This window comes from Gavialis gangeticus, unplaced genomic scaffold (assembly GCF_001723915.1).
Source record: "Gavialis gangeticus isolate Ggan-Ray unplaced genomic scaffold, GavGan_comp1, whole genome shotgun sequence".
Lineage (NCBI taxonomy): Eukaryota > Metazoa > Chordata > Crocodylia > Gavialidae > Gavialis > Gavialis gangeticus.
In genome coordinates this window covers 78358757-78376116 of record NW_017729031.1, presented here as the reverse complement: position 1 = coordinate 78376116, position 17360 = coordinate 78358757, and the positions used below count along the sequence as shown (strand labels likewise).

The 17360-nt window shown below is 43.2% G+C and overlaps 1 protein-coding gene across 1 annotated transcript in view; it reads left to right on the top strand.

The window, feature by feature from the left end:
* Positions 1–17360, top strand: part of HECW2 (HECT, C2 and WW domain containing E3 ubiquitin protein ligase 2) — a 239849-nt gene that overhangs the window by 72841 nt on the left and 149648 nt on the right. The window contains exon 2 of the mRNA XM_019523126.1: positions 6306–6413. Within this exon, the coding sequence (XP_019378671.1) occupies positions 6306–6413 (108 nt within the window). The remainder of the gene's footprint in view (positions 1–6305; positions 6414–17360) is intronic.

Sequence of the window (17360 nt, the reverse complement as noted above, 5' to 3'; positions counted from 1 at the left end):
GAAGGTGACACCTTAGAGACTCTACCTGCCTTCAGACTAATATGGCCAGCTACCTCTCTCAGATCTTAATGTGATACTCAAGAGATGACTCTACTGATATTCAGAACAGGGAAATTTGTACCAGGGACTTATTAGTATAAGTAAACAAGTTTGGGATACAGTGATCAAAACAAAGAGAAGGGATAAAAATTGATTAAGGAAAGGTACAGCAACTTCTTTTCATTGAAAGAGCAATGCGTGTCTGGCTCTTAAGAAATCACTCCTAAAACAAGTTAAAGAGCTAGTGGAGCTAAAGAAGGAGTTAAAACAACTAACTGAGCAGTCAATAATCTTAACACCTCTTTGGCATATAATTTGGAGAACACAAAGAAATGCTTGTATTTAGTGCTCTCAAGAGGGAGCACAAAAGTTAGGGTGGTGAAGACAGGCAGAGGGTTTAAAATGTGAACTGAGACTATTCATTTGCATGTCCAAAGCGTTAAATGTAATGGCAGATTATGCCATTTATGTGAAGAGGATTTAATTAAGGCTTTGTAGCTGCCAGGAGCAGCCTACCTGATGATGATTAAGAAACAGGACAAAAGCCTTTTAACAGTGTCTCAGTTACAAAATATCTTGACCAACCAGATGGTTTACCAGGCCCAAGGGGAAATTTGTTATGCGGCAAACTTAAAAAAAATGGCTAAGACTACTCAGGACCTTAAAGATTAATCAGCAGATTGGAAGAAAAAGGATTAAGTCTTCCAAACTGCATTCCTCTAACTTTATAATCCTGGTAGGGACAGAAACAAAAATATATATTTTTAAATAACTTTTGAGAAAAATATTAAACAATTGGGTGCATCCCAAGTGGCTGTTTTTAGTGCACAGTATTAATGTGATTAATAAAAAAAAAAAACCTCCATATATTAATTTATGTATTTTAATTTGCTTTTAAAACTTTTTAACTTACATTTCTCTTTTTTTATATTGTTTCCTTTCTTCCCTCTGTTTCTTCTGTAAGTGAAAACTTATTGTCCAGTGGTTTTGTTTCACTATAACAATTAAGTTGCTAATTCCCTCTTGCCAGAGTGTGCTCAAGAGGGAAATTAATTGACTTTCTCACAGAATTATGAGCAATTTCAACAGTCAGTTCTGTGAAGACTGTACCTGAGTGGCAAACGCTGCAGAAGCAGGATGCAACGTTGTCAGAGTCGAAAAAAATGGGTATGGACAGGGAAAGAATTGTTACAGGACTGACTCATAAACTCTTATGAATCAAAACTAACTGTAGCAGCAAAGTGTGTGCTCATGGGGAAGAGAATAGGTAGTACCAGAACGGATTCAGACAGATGTGATATAATCAGTCTATAATGCATATTCAAAAGAACATCAGGGAAAAGAAAACATTGCAGAGATGGGAAACAGCTATCTGGAGGTTCTTAAAGAGTATTGTGGGATGATCTGTTTAACATGATCTGATTGTGGAATAATTCTAACAACAGAAAGAAAAATGATACCCTTAGACCAGAACAAAATATAGGTCCATGGCGTATCGGAAGTTCTGGGCTGCCTTTCATTTGTGTATCATTTTGATTCCATTTCTCTCACCTACTGTCTCTCTTACTGGTAGCTGAACCACTTAGGATGAGTGCTCTTGCTTTAGCAGGTTTAGTTGGAAATTAGAGAGAAACAGGGTGCTAACTTTTATCCAGAGTTTTATTTTACATCCTGGAAAAAACAGTTAAGGTCTCAGAAAAATATATGGATTCCTCAACTAGTCTTTGCTCTATCTTCAGCAATGATTGATAGGCTCAAGATTTCAGGGGTACTTTTGTGAAATTTGTTCTTTTAGGGTCTGTTCAAGAGCCTGTTGAAGTCCATGGAAAGACTCCAGTTGCATTAATTGGTGTTTTGGATTAACCTTTAAAAACAAAACAACACCCCCCACCCCAAGTGTTGTTAGAGACACTGCTGCTAAGGTTATACTTCATTGCTTAAAATATTTATTGCATTCTGTCCGCTACTTGAACAAGGTACTTCAAGTATTTTCATGCTAATGTGTGCTATATACTTAATGTCTTTTCCCTGGCATGTGATGATAAATACAACTCTCTCTAAAACAATTACATAATTTAATTCAGAAAAGCAAGAGCATGTTAGAGCAGCTGGCTTTTGTCATATAAAACAACTGTAGTTACCTTGACATAATGGGAACACTGAATAATTTGAAATTATTAGAGTTTCAATACATAGGGGACTTTTCAGTACAGTTAATAGCTAACTTTGGATAACAAAGATTTGCAGGATTTACTTTGAGAAAGAATCTTGTAGTCTTGTAATCTTTGAAGAAAAGAATACATAGGTAACAGTACATTTGTAAGTGGTGATACTACAGCTTTGAACTGATTTTCATTGACCCTGAAAAACATTGCATCAGAATGAAGGGGAATATGTATTTACTAGCCAACTGCCCATCAAGAATGCCATCACTCACCGGCCTGCACTGCCACCACTCTGCCTCCTGCCCCATGCATTCCCCCATCCAGTTCTGTGCACCCCCCATGGTCGCTCCACCCCACAGCGCCACCACCTCCGAGGTGCAGGGGATGGGGGGAAGCTTGCATGTGGAGGCCACAGCTGCCACCCAACGCTACCACCACGGTGAATCTGGCCATGCACAACCCCCTCCCCCTCCCTCGCTCCCTCTCCCCCGGCTGTTCTCAGGGCCCAGTGGCAGCAGTGGTGGGGGGCTGCCACTGTGCACCCCCCTCGTCTTCCTGCCTTTCTCCCCGCCTCCTCCCTGTGATCTCCCCCTCCCTGCCAGCGTTTGTTGGGGCCTAGCAGCAAGGCTGGAGCAGGGGGCAAGGCCAGCGCTGCCACCTTCCAGGAGTGGGGCAGGGGGGAAAGTTTGCCCCTCCATACTCCTTGGCCAGCATCCCGTGCCACCACTGCCTCCAGGAAGCAGGGCTGGAAGAGGGGTGGAGTGGGGTGAGGCCAGTGCTGTAGGCCTCACCCCGCAGTTCCATCCGCTCCATCACCGCTATCATGGAGGTGTGCTGCCACCTCCTGTCTGGAATGCTCTTCGAGCAATCTGATTGTTTCATACACCAATCAGAGTGCAAATAAAACATTATGGACAGACAGACAGACAAAGGCTTTTATAATATTAGAATGGTTTAAGTATTAATTGTGCATATGCTTGATTGGATGCATTAGGCGTGTCTCATTGGTGAAGAGGTAGCCACATGTAAATCTATGTAGGAAAGCAGCCTTAACTAGGAACACTGGAGATTATGAAGCTACTTAAAGATCAAAGAAACTGCTTTAGACTGGGGATGTTATAGTGGTTGGGACTAGGAGTTGATGGTAATGCTCCAGATTGTCCACAGCTCTAGACCTGGGATGGTGAAGATCCTATCCATACACATTTATTTCACTTGAGTGTGGAAATGGGAGTGAGCTCCCTCTGTGGTATTATCTATTTCTTACCTTCTGTAGAGGGAAAGAAAATAGAGTATGAGTTGGTTTGGGAAAGAGTGGCGGGCAAGCGATTACACTTTGGCTTCCCAGCAGCCCTATGGAGATAACAAGTCATACTTTTTCTAAGTTATGTTTCTATGGAGGTCCTCTCCTCAGAACATCTGTAAGTGGAGAAATCCTTGATAATTAGGTACAAGTAGAAGCACACTAACAGGACAAAGTAGAGTTTCAGACATTATGTGGAGCACACTGACTACTTTGGCCTTTTGGGAATTTCTGGAGGTCCTCCAGTTTAATGGACAGGCACCACAGCCTATTCCAGAACAATCGGTGAGGAACTATCAGATAATCCACGGACAAATTCATTCTTCCATTTTTGGGGCTGATAATGCTGGCACATCCATAGTGCCTTCTGTTTGAAGATCAAAAAGTTCATAGTTAACCTAAATATTTTTTAGCTCCATAAGAGTGACTCCAAAATAAGGAAGATGAGAAAATTGACACATAGAGAGATGATATGGCCAGGCTAAGGTCTCCCATGAAACCTGTGAAACACCTTGGAAAAGAGTCTGGTTCTCTTGCCACCCTGTCTTTTTACTTTAATTACATCAATAAATACAATTTAGTTACTCTAAATTACATGATAAAAATCACCAATGTGTATTTTTTTATTTTGTATGGTACCTATATGCACTTAAGTGAATTTTACCACTTCTTGTGCTAGTTGTTATGTGGTGGGATATGGTACCTACACCGAGCAAAATAGATTAAAATAGAGGGAGAGGAACTTGTTAGATTTCTGGCATTTAATTAAGAAAGCTCAATCACTGTTTCTTCTTTCTTAAGCAGTGTACCAATCACTAGGAATATTCATAATATTGAATCCTTTATTTACTTAGGTGCTTAGATCAAAGTCAGAAGAACTATATGTAGGAATATAATTAAATGAATATATGCTGCATGGTCAACCCTCAGTACAAGCAACCAGTACAAGCAAACAGTATGCTGTTTTGCTTTGCGCTATTTCGCTATAATGCTGATTGTAAATTGATACCTGATTTCACTTGACACTCAGCGAGTTTCATTTAACGTTTGCGGTCACCATCTTGGGTCATTAAAAACACTTGAGGTTGCCATCTTGGATCATCAAATACTTTCAGTTTCACTTAATGTTCATTTTGCTTAACACTCGGTTTTTCAGGAACCAATTAAGAGCACTAAGCGGGGGTTACCTGTAGTGGGCTGAAGTTTCACTGAATGCATATTAGGAGGGTAGGATGCAATCAACCCTTGTGAAATGCACAGATTTTAGAAGGGTAACATAGATATTGCATGCAATTGCAGGGAAAAAGGCCTTGTGAGCCCACTTACGTGCTTAGCTTAAGAAGTCAGTGCCTCAGCTAAAAGAGTAAAATAATGGAGAAAACTTTGTGATAACTGCCTGTATGGAATAATTTCACCATGATTCACACCAGCTTGTTTATTGATGGTTATGATTCCTGTTTATCCTTTTACCATTTCTTGCTCTGCATTGTTTTCATTCAAGAATGAATTGCATGAGAAGTTGAAAATAGAGTTATTAACTGGTAAAAAATAAAAATCTGTTTGCATTGAAGCTAAGAACAAAATGTTAATTAGCTTACTAATATTAGCACTTTCTTCTCCCAATCATCCTTTGCTACTTCATAGAGAACAATTGTGGTATGCTTGTCAAATCTGTGACTAAAAAACCGTGTCTTTGAACTACCCATCCATTTCTGTGTCTAGCAAGTGCCTGATCCAGAACACTGCTGTGCACATCCTATGAGGTTTTGAATACCCCAAAAACCTGGGGATTGAGTGTTAAGACACCTCAGAGCAGGTACTGGCACCTGACAGACTAGGGCTTCAGAACATTTAAATTTCCTGGCTTCTTCTCTGAAGATGATAAAATATCTTCTCTATTTTTGAAAAATAATAAATATACTTAAAACCCTTATGTGCCTAAATTGCAGCTCCATCTCTTGGGTTTCAGTACCACATAGTTGGAAGTGCTGGACAGCTATGACAGTGGTGGACAGTGGCACCTTCATGGTGAAAAATATATTGGTCTTTGACCTTGCAATGTTGTGTGTAGCCTAGATATTTAGAATTAAATTAGAAAAGTTTTTGGAATTTGATACTTTACCTTTTCAGGTCACCTTTAATAAGAAGCTGTATATTTACTGTATCTCTGCATGTGTCTGTTCCCTTTGCATAAATTGATCTCATGATCAGCAGTACAGTAAGACTCATTGATTTTGTCCCAGTTAATTTGATTCTTCCAGGAATTCCATCATCTTGGACTGAATGAGTAACCACTGCAAACAAATATTCTACTTTTTGTAAGGCAGAACAAAGTTGTCTTGTGATCTTTGTGTTATGTGGCTTTTCCCTTTTTTCAAAAGATTTATTATACATTTTCAAGTGTTAATAAAGCTGTTTTTAAGAGCAACGCATCTACTGACAGTTACAAGCAAAATCTTTCAAACTCCTTTTTCATTTGGTGGGTGGAAGGAAGCAGTGTGTGTGGGGAGAGGGGGGTAAAAACTATCAACAACTGTGATAAAATGAATAATGTTATTTGTAACATAAACTGTGATATGTTCAGAACTTAATCTTGCTTCCTTACTATCAGTTTAAGGGCCACAATCAACCTTAAAAACATGTTATGAAGAAATACTTCTTTACTAACTGTTGATTAGTCATTACATGTCAAGTCCAGTGACCCCTATCATCACATGACAGGAAGAATACACATTTATTTTAATAGCTGTTGTTACTGTTACCATTATAGAGAACATTTTTTCTTTTTGCTCTTGTAGATGAGAACTCTCCAGCTAATTTCTGGGATTCCAAGAACCGGGGAGTGACTGGCACACAAAAAGGGCAAATTGTATGGCGAATTGAACCTGGCCCCTATTTTATGGAACTTAAGTACCTATAACAGGTAGCAGGCACTGACAAACACAGCTGGAATTCAGAAGTCCCTTGATGTTGTTACTTATTGGGATTTTTTTGTTGTCAAGTTCTCTGGCAAACAAATCAGTTTTTGTTAATATTTCTGTGTGTGGTAGAGTATGTAAATCCTCTCTTTTAGCCATTTTCACACAGAACTGTGCATGACATAGTAAAACTGAACAGATCCTCAAATTTCCTTGTGTATGGCTAGGGGATATATAGAGCAAGTAAAAAGCACGGCTCTGGATTGTTGGCCTGCATCCTGGATGTGTTGTGAAACATGGAGCTAAAGTTAGAGGTGGATTTATAGTCCAGGGATGGATGTAGACTGAGAAACATAGTCTGTGGTAGGAGAATGCTATATGTACATATGGCAATTCTAACAGGAGCTAGAAGATGAATCCCCTGCCTCAAGGACTTGACAATAGCAACTATTCATAAAGTAAATGATGAATGGAGACAAGGGAAGTGGGACTAATGAATCAGCAGGAATAAATCAACGGGGCTAAAGTTCATTTGTATAAGAGTGACAAAGTACAGGCAGTCCTCAGACTTACGACACAATTGGTTCCTGAAAACCACGTCTTAAGTTGAAACGTTGTAACTCGGAACTGATTTTCCCATAGGAAACAATGTTATAAATGGGGGATTGGTTCCTGAACCAAGGCCAAATACCCTGTTTTCACCAAAAATAACCCAGAATTTTGTACCCAATCAATTATAGATTAGTAATATAGCTAATATAATGTATTTATACTGTAAATAGCAATCATATTGATTTGGAAGGACTTCTTTGAGGAGACTTTGCTGGACGTTTTGAAGGGCTCTTGGTTGGACTTTTTGAAGGGTTCTTGGCTGGAGTCTTCTTGGGAGTCTTGGCTGCAGATTTTACTGGAGTCTTGTCTGCTCTCTTAAAGAAAGTGTCCAAGAAAGTTTGGACAGATGTTCTCCAGGGAGATGGGTGATGCAGCGAACTTGTTCACTGGCATGGTTTGGCGTCAGATCAAGTGTTGTAAAGTCAAAACTGACATCAGAAAGTTGAAACAGGGAGTCAATTTATAAACGTTGTAAGTGCGAAATGTAACTCGAAACATTGTAAGTTGAGGACTGCCTGTACTGGCAGGGCATTAGAGCCTGTGACCTTAGAAACTTTTTTCCTTTTCTTTGTCTTTAACTTCAGGAATATGTTAGCCTTTGAGGCAAGCTGCAAAACCCACCTTTGCTCCATCCTAGAAGGCCTTTAGGGGCAGTATGGGGATTGTATGGACACAATAATTAAACGGTCTTATATTTTTGTTTCACTGGGTTATATGATTTGATTGGGGTAATTGAGCAGTCTGTTTGCTTATTAACATGTGTCTAAAAGATGAGCAAGTGTTCCAGAGCAAAGGATTGGAATTTTGACTTCAGAATAGTAAAAGTACAAATATGTAAATAGTGACATGAATACATGGACACATTTAGAATTTTCAGGCTTTGTTAAAAATAGTTTCTTTGTTAGTCATATTTTACATTTTAAAATAGTAGAACACTTTTCCAGCACTTTTTAATGATTTTTTTTAAAAACAAGTCTTCATTTCTGTTATTTGGAGTCATTTTCTGTTTCAGTTTTTCATTTGTAAGAGGAAGTTAATGAGAAAAAGCGTTACAGTTATTGGGGCTGAAAAATCACATTTCTTGCCCAGCTCTATTTAAATGTAGTATTGAGGCCACAAGCAGGAGATTTTAGAAGAAGTATTATAGGAGAAGGGTAGCTGGGAAGCAATACATTTTATGAGAGATACGAAAGTTAATAGACTTTCCAAGTGTAGAGAACAGTATGAAAAAAGACATAAGGTTGTGAGGGAGAAAATTAGAATTTTTCTTTTGTCTAAAAAATACATCGTATTGAAGTTACTTCTCTTCCTCTGCTTAAACCTGTTTTCTTGAAACTATTGCTGTTGACTGTATTCCCAGATGCCTTTTTTACCTTAGGAACATTTTGAGCCCTGCTTTTAACTCCTGTTGATTTTTAATCACTAAATAAGCACATGAAGAACAGTTGTAAGTTGCTGGATTTTTCTGTGCCCTAGAGTCTCTGCCACCGTCCCCTGACACAGCTGCTTTAGTTTGATTTTAATTTAAAAAGCTAAATTGGGTTCTCCCGAGTTATTGAAGTAAAAGAAAATTTGAAGGCTGCCCCACCACCTCTGAACTGCTAAATTCCTGAACTACTGAATGCCCTTGGAGAGCAGGGAGAAGCAGCTGTATCTTTGCTTTGAAGTTAAACTCTATGAGAGGTTCTAGCAGCCAAAATTCAAATCACACTGTTGTGCCACTCCTTAACTCCTGGGCTGAGCTTTACAGGCAGCTGGTCCACATTGAAATGCTACTTTTTCAGAAGACAATGAGCTCCTTTGCTTTCTGTAATATTTGCTAACACCCATGTTTTAAGCAACCACTATAAAGAATGCAGAGCAGGTGTAATGTTGTTTTTGCCACTTAATAATTATGCCACTGTATTATGAAAAAGATGCAATCCATCACAAAGCCCAAATGAAAACTTTAAAATGATTACTTTAATTTAGCCTCCTGTTTATGAACACAGGTATATATGGCAAAACTGAGAGATGAATGTGGCACTAATTACGTGTTTTTATTGGGATGCCAGAACACAGATGGGTTACCTGACTTCCTAGCTTAATGAAGAAAAAGCATGAAGAAAATGGGTGTCTGCATGCATCCAGCTAGGCTTCTGTTCTTCTGTTGAAATTAAGGAAGTTACAATGCATTCATCTGCCAGTATTTTCAAAACACTCCTCCAGAGCAGTGATTGTGAGGCAAAAGTCCTTGCTGCCCCCCGCCCCCACAAACTGGACTGCATCCCCAGTTGAGCTTGCCCTGCCGTACCCCTTGTCAGCCAGCCCTCATTGCTCCAGCTAGGGAGCAGAGGTGTGGGACCAGCCCTGCTCTCTGGAGCTGACAGCATACCCCAGCCCAGCCCAGGGCGGGGGATTGGGATTTTACTTGAATCAGCGAGGGGTCTGGGAATGATCAGACTGCATACTGCCCCAAATAATTCAGTCTGATTTTTCTCTTGCACTGTCTGTGGCTGGACACAAGAAATATCTTTTGACCATAGTCAAGTTGTAATATTTCTGTAGATTTTTGTCAATGTGAAGGGTGTTAGCTCTAATCATAAGATACGTGGATATACCTAACCAAATTTCACACTTGAGGAATCTGGAATGACCAGTATTATTTTGATCACATTAATATTTATCAGAGAGATTCTAGTGTATTAGGTCAAAGACTCCCTCTGCCATCTTCTGTCTTCAGAGAGATTTCCACAGCCTAAGTTCAGGAAGTTACTTGAACGTCAGATTAATTTTAAGCATGTTTCATAGACATTAGGGCTGGAAGAAACCTTGAGAGATCATTGAGTCCAGCCCCCTGCCCAAAGGGCAGGAAGTCAGCAGGGGTCATAGGATCCCAGCAAGATAAACATCCAAATGTCTCTTGAAGGCATTCAATGTAGGTGCTTGAACCATCTCCAGCGGCAGTCTATTCCAGACCTTGGGGGCTTGGACAGTAAAGTTCTTCCTTATGTCCAGCCTGAAATGGTCACGGAGGAGTCTGTGACCGTTTGATCTTGTCATCCCTTGGGGCACTCTGGTGAACAGACATGCCCCCAGATCCTGATGAGCACCCCTGATAAACTTACAGGTGGCCATCAGATCACTCCTAAGCCTATGCTTCTCCAGGCTGGAGTCCCATAGCTCTCAGCCTCTCATTGTAAGGTCTGTTTTCCTGATCTCTGATCATGCGCATGGCTCTCCTCTGGACTCTCTCGAGCTTCTCCATGTCCTTTTTGAATTATGGAGCCCAACATTGGACGCAGTACTCCAGTTGCAGCCTCACCAAGGCCAAGTAAAATATGAGAATGATGTCCTGGGCTTTGCTTGAGAAGCATCTATGGATGCAAGCCAGCATTTTGCTTGCTTTACTAGCTGCAGCATCACTTTGAAGGCTCATGGTCATCTTGTGGTCAATTATGACCCCTAAGTCCCTTTCATCCAAAGTGCTAGCCAGTGCAGCACTGCCGAGCCTGTAAGCATGCTGAGGATTTTTCCTCCCAAGGCGGAGAAACTTGCATTTTTTGGTGTTAAATGCCATCAGGTTCTCATCTGCCCATTTCTTGAACCTGTTGAGGTCAACCTGGATTGCCCTCCTGTCCTCAGGTGTGGACACTTTACCCCAAAGTTTGGTGTCATCCGCGACCTTGGCCAGTCTGCTTCTGACGCCAGTGTCCACATCATTAATGAAGATGTTGAACAATATAGGCCCAAAGACAGAGCCTTGAGGGACCCCACTGGTCACAGCGAACCACGACAATTGACTTCCATCAGCCACCACTCTCTGGGTCCAACCACGTAGCCAGTTCCCCAGCTAGCAGATTGTGGAGAAGCCGAGGCCACAGTTGGCTAGTTTTGCCAAGAGGTGACCATAGGATACCAGATCGAAAAATTTTTTAAAGTCAAGATATATGATATCAATCTCTTCCCCCTTGTCCAGGTGATAGGTCACCTGGTCGTAAAAGGAAATAAGATTGGTCAAGCAGGACCTACCTGTGACAATCCCATGCTGGCTAGGATGTTGCCATCGGCCAGTCTGATGAGGATGGTCTCTTTGATAATCTTTTCTAGAATCTTCCGTAGGATAGAGGTCAGGCTGATGGGCCTGTAGTTTGGTGGATCCACTTTCCTCCCCTTCTTGAAGATAGGCACCACATTGGCCTTCTTCCAATCTTTGGGCACTTCACCGGAGCACCAGGAGTTCCCAGAGATCTGTGCCAGGGGCTGGGCTATGATCCTCGCCAGCTCCTTTAGTACCCTGGGGTGTAAGCTGTCAAGGCCGGCTGACTTGAAGGTATCCAGCCTCTCAAGGTGTTCCTTCACAAGGTCAGCATTGATGGAGGGTAAGGAATCTCCCTCACACAGACCTTCCTGTCTCATAATGGGCAGGAGCATCCGTTGGGACCGATGAAAGCCTTCCCAGTAACACCAGTGCTGCAGTCTTTGGTTCACTACCTTGATCCTCCTCTCCCTCCACAGCCCATAGCCTGAGACAGGGAGGATCGATGAGAACACCACCTGTGCCCCCAACCCCTTAAGCCCCACTCCCAAATCCCTGTAGCACTTCATGACCTGGCTGGGATTGCTCTGAGCCTTGTCATTGGTGCCCACATGGATAAGGAGCATAGGGTAGTGTGGTCAGTGGGCTGGAGGAGCCCAGGGATCTTCTTTGCAATATCTTGGATACGGGCTCCTGGGAAGCAGCAGACTTCAGGGGCTAAAGGGGTGGGGCAGCAGATTGCCCCCTCAGTTCCCCTCAGGATGGAGTCTCCCATGACAAGGACTTTGCATTTTGTCTTGGGGAGAGCAGGGGCAGTAGCTGTAGTTGAGCCAATGTTGCTTGCGGGAGTTGGCAGCTTGGCAGGCTCTGCTGGGGCTGCAAGAGACTCATACCTGTTGCAGAGCTCCAGCAGGGTGGGGACCTTGGTGCAGCAGGCCTTAGGGCCCTTGACTACCTTGGTTCACCCCCGTGGCTAGACAGAAGGGGAGGTCCCTGAGTCCTCCCTTGTCCTGGAAGGTGACCGTGGTCTACCCTCTGCCTCCCAGGGGTGAAGGGCCTGGAAGTAGGAGTTGATCTCCTGCTCACAGTCCCTGATATCATGCAGTCTCTGGACTGTGGCCTGGAGCTCCTCCAGCTGGTGTGCCAGAGACCCCATCCATGTGTGCCCATCTGTGTCATGCCTCTGGTGGGTTGGCTATGGCTGGTACTGGCTTCCCTAGTGGGGTGTACTGGCAGGGCCTCAGGCCCTCCCACTAGTCCTTCTGCGTGAACTCCCATGCTAACTTTCGTGCCGGGCAGACAAGCGTGCCTGTTTGCGCAGCCTGGTTGCACGGCTCCCTGGCTGGGCGAAGTAGGGGCTGGGGCGGGGCGAGATCCTCCTCAGCTCTGGCTTAGCCAGAGTTCCGATAGTTCAGCTTCTGCAGGTTCTTAGTTCATCTCTTCTGTAATCTCCATTTGTGGAACCATCAACCATTCACTTTATTGCCAAACAAACAAAACACAAAAGAACAAACGGCAAAAAGCACTCTCCTTCTCCTAGTTGAACAGATCACCAAAACAGGTGTAAAAAGAAGGGTAGAGAGATTCTTATTCATACCAAGAGGCCATAATTCAGTCACCCAAGCATATAAAAAATGAAGGATTTCCAAAACAAACATGATCAAAGAAAATTCCCACTATGCCTACACAAAAATCAACAATAATACAGTTTAAAGAGACTCTTTGAAAAAAGGCTTTGATTAGTAATCAAAAGAAACGACGGAAGAATGATAAAAAACATACATAAATGAACATGCTCCAAAAACAGATACAGGCCATTGAGGGAAACAGGCAAGAAACAGAAAGAAAGGGATTGAATAGGGGAAATGAAAACCCTGGCCAAGTACAGTGCTTTGTTCAACAGCACGAGCAGCTATTGCCCTTCATCTGCGCCTTCCAAGACGAAGTGCTGTAGCCCCAGCCACCAGGGAGACAGATTGTCCCTTGACAAAGGGCAAAAATGTGATAAGTATTAAATGTAAATCAGTAGTTGAAGAGAGTCAAACAAGTGAACCAGAGCACTGATGTGCTGAGATTTAAAGACAATCACTCCTCAGGGATTTTTATCTTCAAAATATTTCATTGCTCACAAATGAGAAATGGCTGGAGAGTAGTGCTTACTAATCATCTTAAATTAAGTTGTTTACTTGATAAATTTAAGAAGCATTGTTTAACAACAGAATAGTGACGTCTCCCAGAGGGATTGAACCCTCCCTGCGTAAAATAGACTGGTTCAATGAGTGCTTCTTTAAGCACTTTTTCCCCTTTAACTTGTTAGCAATATTGTGTGGTAAGAACAAAGTGGGTTCTGACTCGTCAGCGTGGTCGTAATCTAGTGAGAGTTTGATGTCAGGTTCCTCTGGGTGCTAATCAGACAGAGCCATTCTGTTCCCAGCATGGTAGAGACTGGAGCTGATGCAGATGTGACACAACTTGGTTGTTTCTGTGGCTGTTCCAGCTATCTACAGGTTGTTCTACATCAGGGGTAGGCAGTTACTTGGCTGGAGGGCCACTTACTGAGTTTTGGTGAGCTGTCAAGGGCTGTGCGCACACAGTCTTTCAGAAGGTATCATTTTAATAAATTATAGATTTAAAAAAATACTAAAAAATCAAGCACCTACTATAACATATTTTAATTTTATTTGAAAAAATATTTTTTGTCTGATTTATATTTCTTGAGTAGAGTATATAGAGGCAATTGCATAATAGGTCAAAAGAAAGTCTTACTCTTGTATACTCTGTGTGTGTGTGTGTGTGTGTGTGTGTGTGTGAGTGTGAGTGTGAGTGTGAGTGAGAGGGGGGTGCATGTGTGGGTGCAGCGGCTGCCTGTATGCTAGGTCCTGGGAGCTGGCTGGGAGTGGGAGGGAAGAAGGGACAGGGGGCGCATACAACAGGCTCATCCAGATGATGCAGGTGCAATCTGCTGTCCCTACCCCTATCCAGGCCACAGCTGCCCCTGCAGCACTCTGCAGGGGGCTGAGCCCTGCCAGCTCCTGCCTGGGGCAGCCTGCACCATGCTCCCACCCATGCTCCTGCCCACACCCAGCCCTGGCCCTGGCCAGCATGCACAGCTTCCTGGCAGGGCTGCTATTAGTGCAGCTGCCTCCATTTCACTGAGCACTGCTCAGCTCCCCTCACCTCCAGCACCTCCTCCTGCCCCTGCTGAGCCGCTTTGGGTAGCAGGCAGTGTGGGGGAAGCAGTGGCAGCCATGGAAATGCATGCTGGGCACCACACACCCAGCCAGGCAGGGAGTGGAGTAGGGGGAAGCTGCAGTTGTGTGGCTTCTGTCTCAGTACGTGGAGCTCTAGCTCCTGGCTTCCACCCACTCAGCTGTCTGCCAGTGGGTTCTCATCATGCCAGGCAGGTGGAGTCAGTGGAAGGCGGGCATGAGCTGGAGCCCCACATGCTAGGGCAGGAGCTACCTGGTTGCAGTTTCCCTTCTGCCTGGCTGGGCATCTCCTGCCAGCACACATCCCCATGGCCGCTGCTGCTTCCCAGTGCTACCTGCTCTCCAGAGCGTCACAGCAAGGGGCAGGAGGAGCTGCTGCTGGAGGCAGAGGGAACCAAGCCCTACCTGGGCAGCTGTAGCTGCACTGGGAGCAGCCCCACCAGGAAGCTTTGCGTGCTGGCTGGGGCTGGAACTGTTGGGGGTTGCAGGTGGGAGTACGGCGTGGGTTACACCAGGCAGGAGTGGGCAGGACTTCGCCCCATGCAGAGCAGCACAGGGATAGCTGTGGACTGGATCCAATCAGTTGGCAAGTCATATCTGGCCCTTTTGCCCGCTCTGCTCAACATCCTTTGAGTATCTCTCTGGAGAAACTGGGTTCTTGGACAGAATTCTGTTTCACTTTGTGCCTAAATGGCACCTTTCCAGCTGTGTTAGTGGCATTTTTGGCACTTACACAGTATGTGATTTTTACTGCCTATGAGTATCCATATGGCAACTGAGCATGTGCAGTAGGGTACTCACTAATTAGACAGGTATCTGGCTACAAATGCACTAATGGTGGGCATGTGTAAGGCACAAAATTCTAAAAATCCGTGACTAGCAGGTATTAGCGGAGAAGGAAGGTGCTAGCCCTTCTGATACTTTAGCTTCAAAAGCTGAGCAGTTAGAGCCTTTGTTCAGGAAATGGGACATCTGGGTTCTTGAAATAAAATTAATCTTCATCTTTGAGGCAAGGCTAACTAGAGTTTCCAAAATGAGGTCAGAATCTTCCAGTAACTTCACACGCAGTAGAGAGAACTGCTGTCAATATGCAGTTACTGTTCTAGGACTGTAGGAAAGATGACTGGATATGACTCTCTCTCAGAATCAGCTTAATTATACCTCCCAAGAGAAGGCACTGAAGCAGGGTTATAGAGGATCACAAAAAAATGGCAAGCCAACAGTCAGCTCTAGTGGCGAATCTTGCATCTTCCATCTCCATCATAGAGAATACATGTCTGTTTTAGCCTCAGAGGACAAGACATCAGATTTGAGTTGGTTCTGATTGATTCATATCAAGCCTAGGAGCCACATAGCCCTTTACATGTACAGCTTGTTATGGGAACAAGTGGCAGTTAACTGGAATTAACTTAATTGTCCTAGGGAAAGAGTTGTCCAATACTTCACAGGTACTTAGTGTGGGACAAGACCTTGTATGCCTGTAGGCGTAAAAGACTGTCCCAGGAGAAATCCATCTGTTTTTACCCTTCAGGCCATACTGCTCCCTTTTTTCTGTAGGCCCATTTGTTTAATATTCATTCAAAAGGTCATACAAGTTAATGAAACTGATCTCAGGAGCAAACACTTGCTGGAGTGGCCCCTAAAATTGGACTGTGAATATTGTGAATAATACAGCACAATATAATAAGTGTTAACTTCAGAAGAAAATGTTCTGCACAGAACAGCACCTCAGTTTCAAGGTTTTTGTTAATAAGTTTTTGCTAATAAATTTATTCTATGCTGTACTATATTCATTACAACAAATAGAATGTAAGTATATCAGTTTGCATAGATTTGTTTTGCTGATATTGCAGGTTTAAGTCTTGGACAATAACACACAGTGGCAGTGTAACAAGTTTGGGCTCCAGGCCCTGGTGACCAAGCAACCCTTGCCCCACTCCATTCTAAGGTACCTTCCCCTGATCACTCAACTGCCATGCCTTGCTATTTGTAATTGATCAGAAGGGAGGCTGCCTAAATTGGTCTTAGACTGAGCTGCTGTTTCCCTGATGGTCAGCAAGTCCCTCTTGGACTTTGCCATTTTGACCCTGACTTTAAGCTAAATGGGCCTTGTCAGCGTGTCTGTGCCCTGCAAGGCACCTGTAGCCTTAAGAGTTATTTACAGCCTCTGATGTCCCCTACAGCCATGCCCACGTAGGCATATGATATAGTCTCTCCCTTGTCAAGACTTTGGTCTTCTTGACCTCCACCCCTTTTCTCTACCTGGGCCTTCTAGCCTGGGCTTGTACCAAGAAACCTTTTTGCCTGCCTCCTCCCCCCCAAATGTGAAGTTCCTCCATATGGCAAAAGCCCCTTTTGCAATAGTTGCCCCCTTTTGGGGATGCTTTCTCTTTTCTACCTTTTCTTCCTTCCTCTCTCTTTTTCTTTTATTATATTATTATTATTTTTATATAAGGTGAACTTGTAGTGAAAATAGAGCTTGTAGATGCTTTTCCAAATGTACTTTAAGTTTAAAAGTAAGTTGTACCATGTAACAATGTTAGCAAGGGCAGGAATCTGTGTATGGAGCAGGTCCCTGAATGAATCATGGTTGATTGTGTAACACAGTAGCTAGTCTGGATAAACAAGTTAACAAGTGGCTGTTGCCATTTCTCTCCTTAAAGTAACAGGAGCTCAAGGCTTCCTGTTATAGCCAACTGTTAGGAGTTTTCCTGACACTTTAAGTCATGTCACATCAATCCTTTCCTACTCACCTTGGGATATTTGCAGGTAAATTACTACTGCCAGTGCAGTACAATATTCAGCTAGAATGGTAGATCATAGACCAGTAGCACTCAAGGTTTTGGCCCTACAGGCCAGATGAATACTACAGGGCCGGTTTGCAGGTTGGATTGGGCCCTGCACCACACCGCCCTTGCCTGCCCCATGCATCAGGATCAGGGTCCACGGCCCTGCACTGTACTGCATACCCAATTGTCTCTGTCTATCCACCTCCATACCGAGGCAAGTTTGCTTGAAATGATCTGTCTTGTACATCATGGTGCCACTGGGGATGATTCAGTGCTTGAGAGTTCCAGGTATTGATATTAATATTGC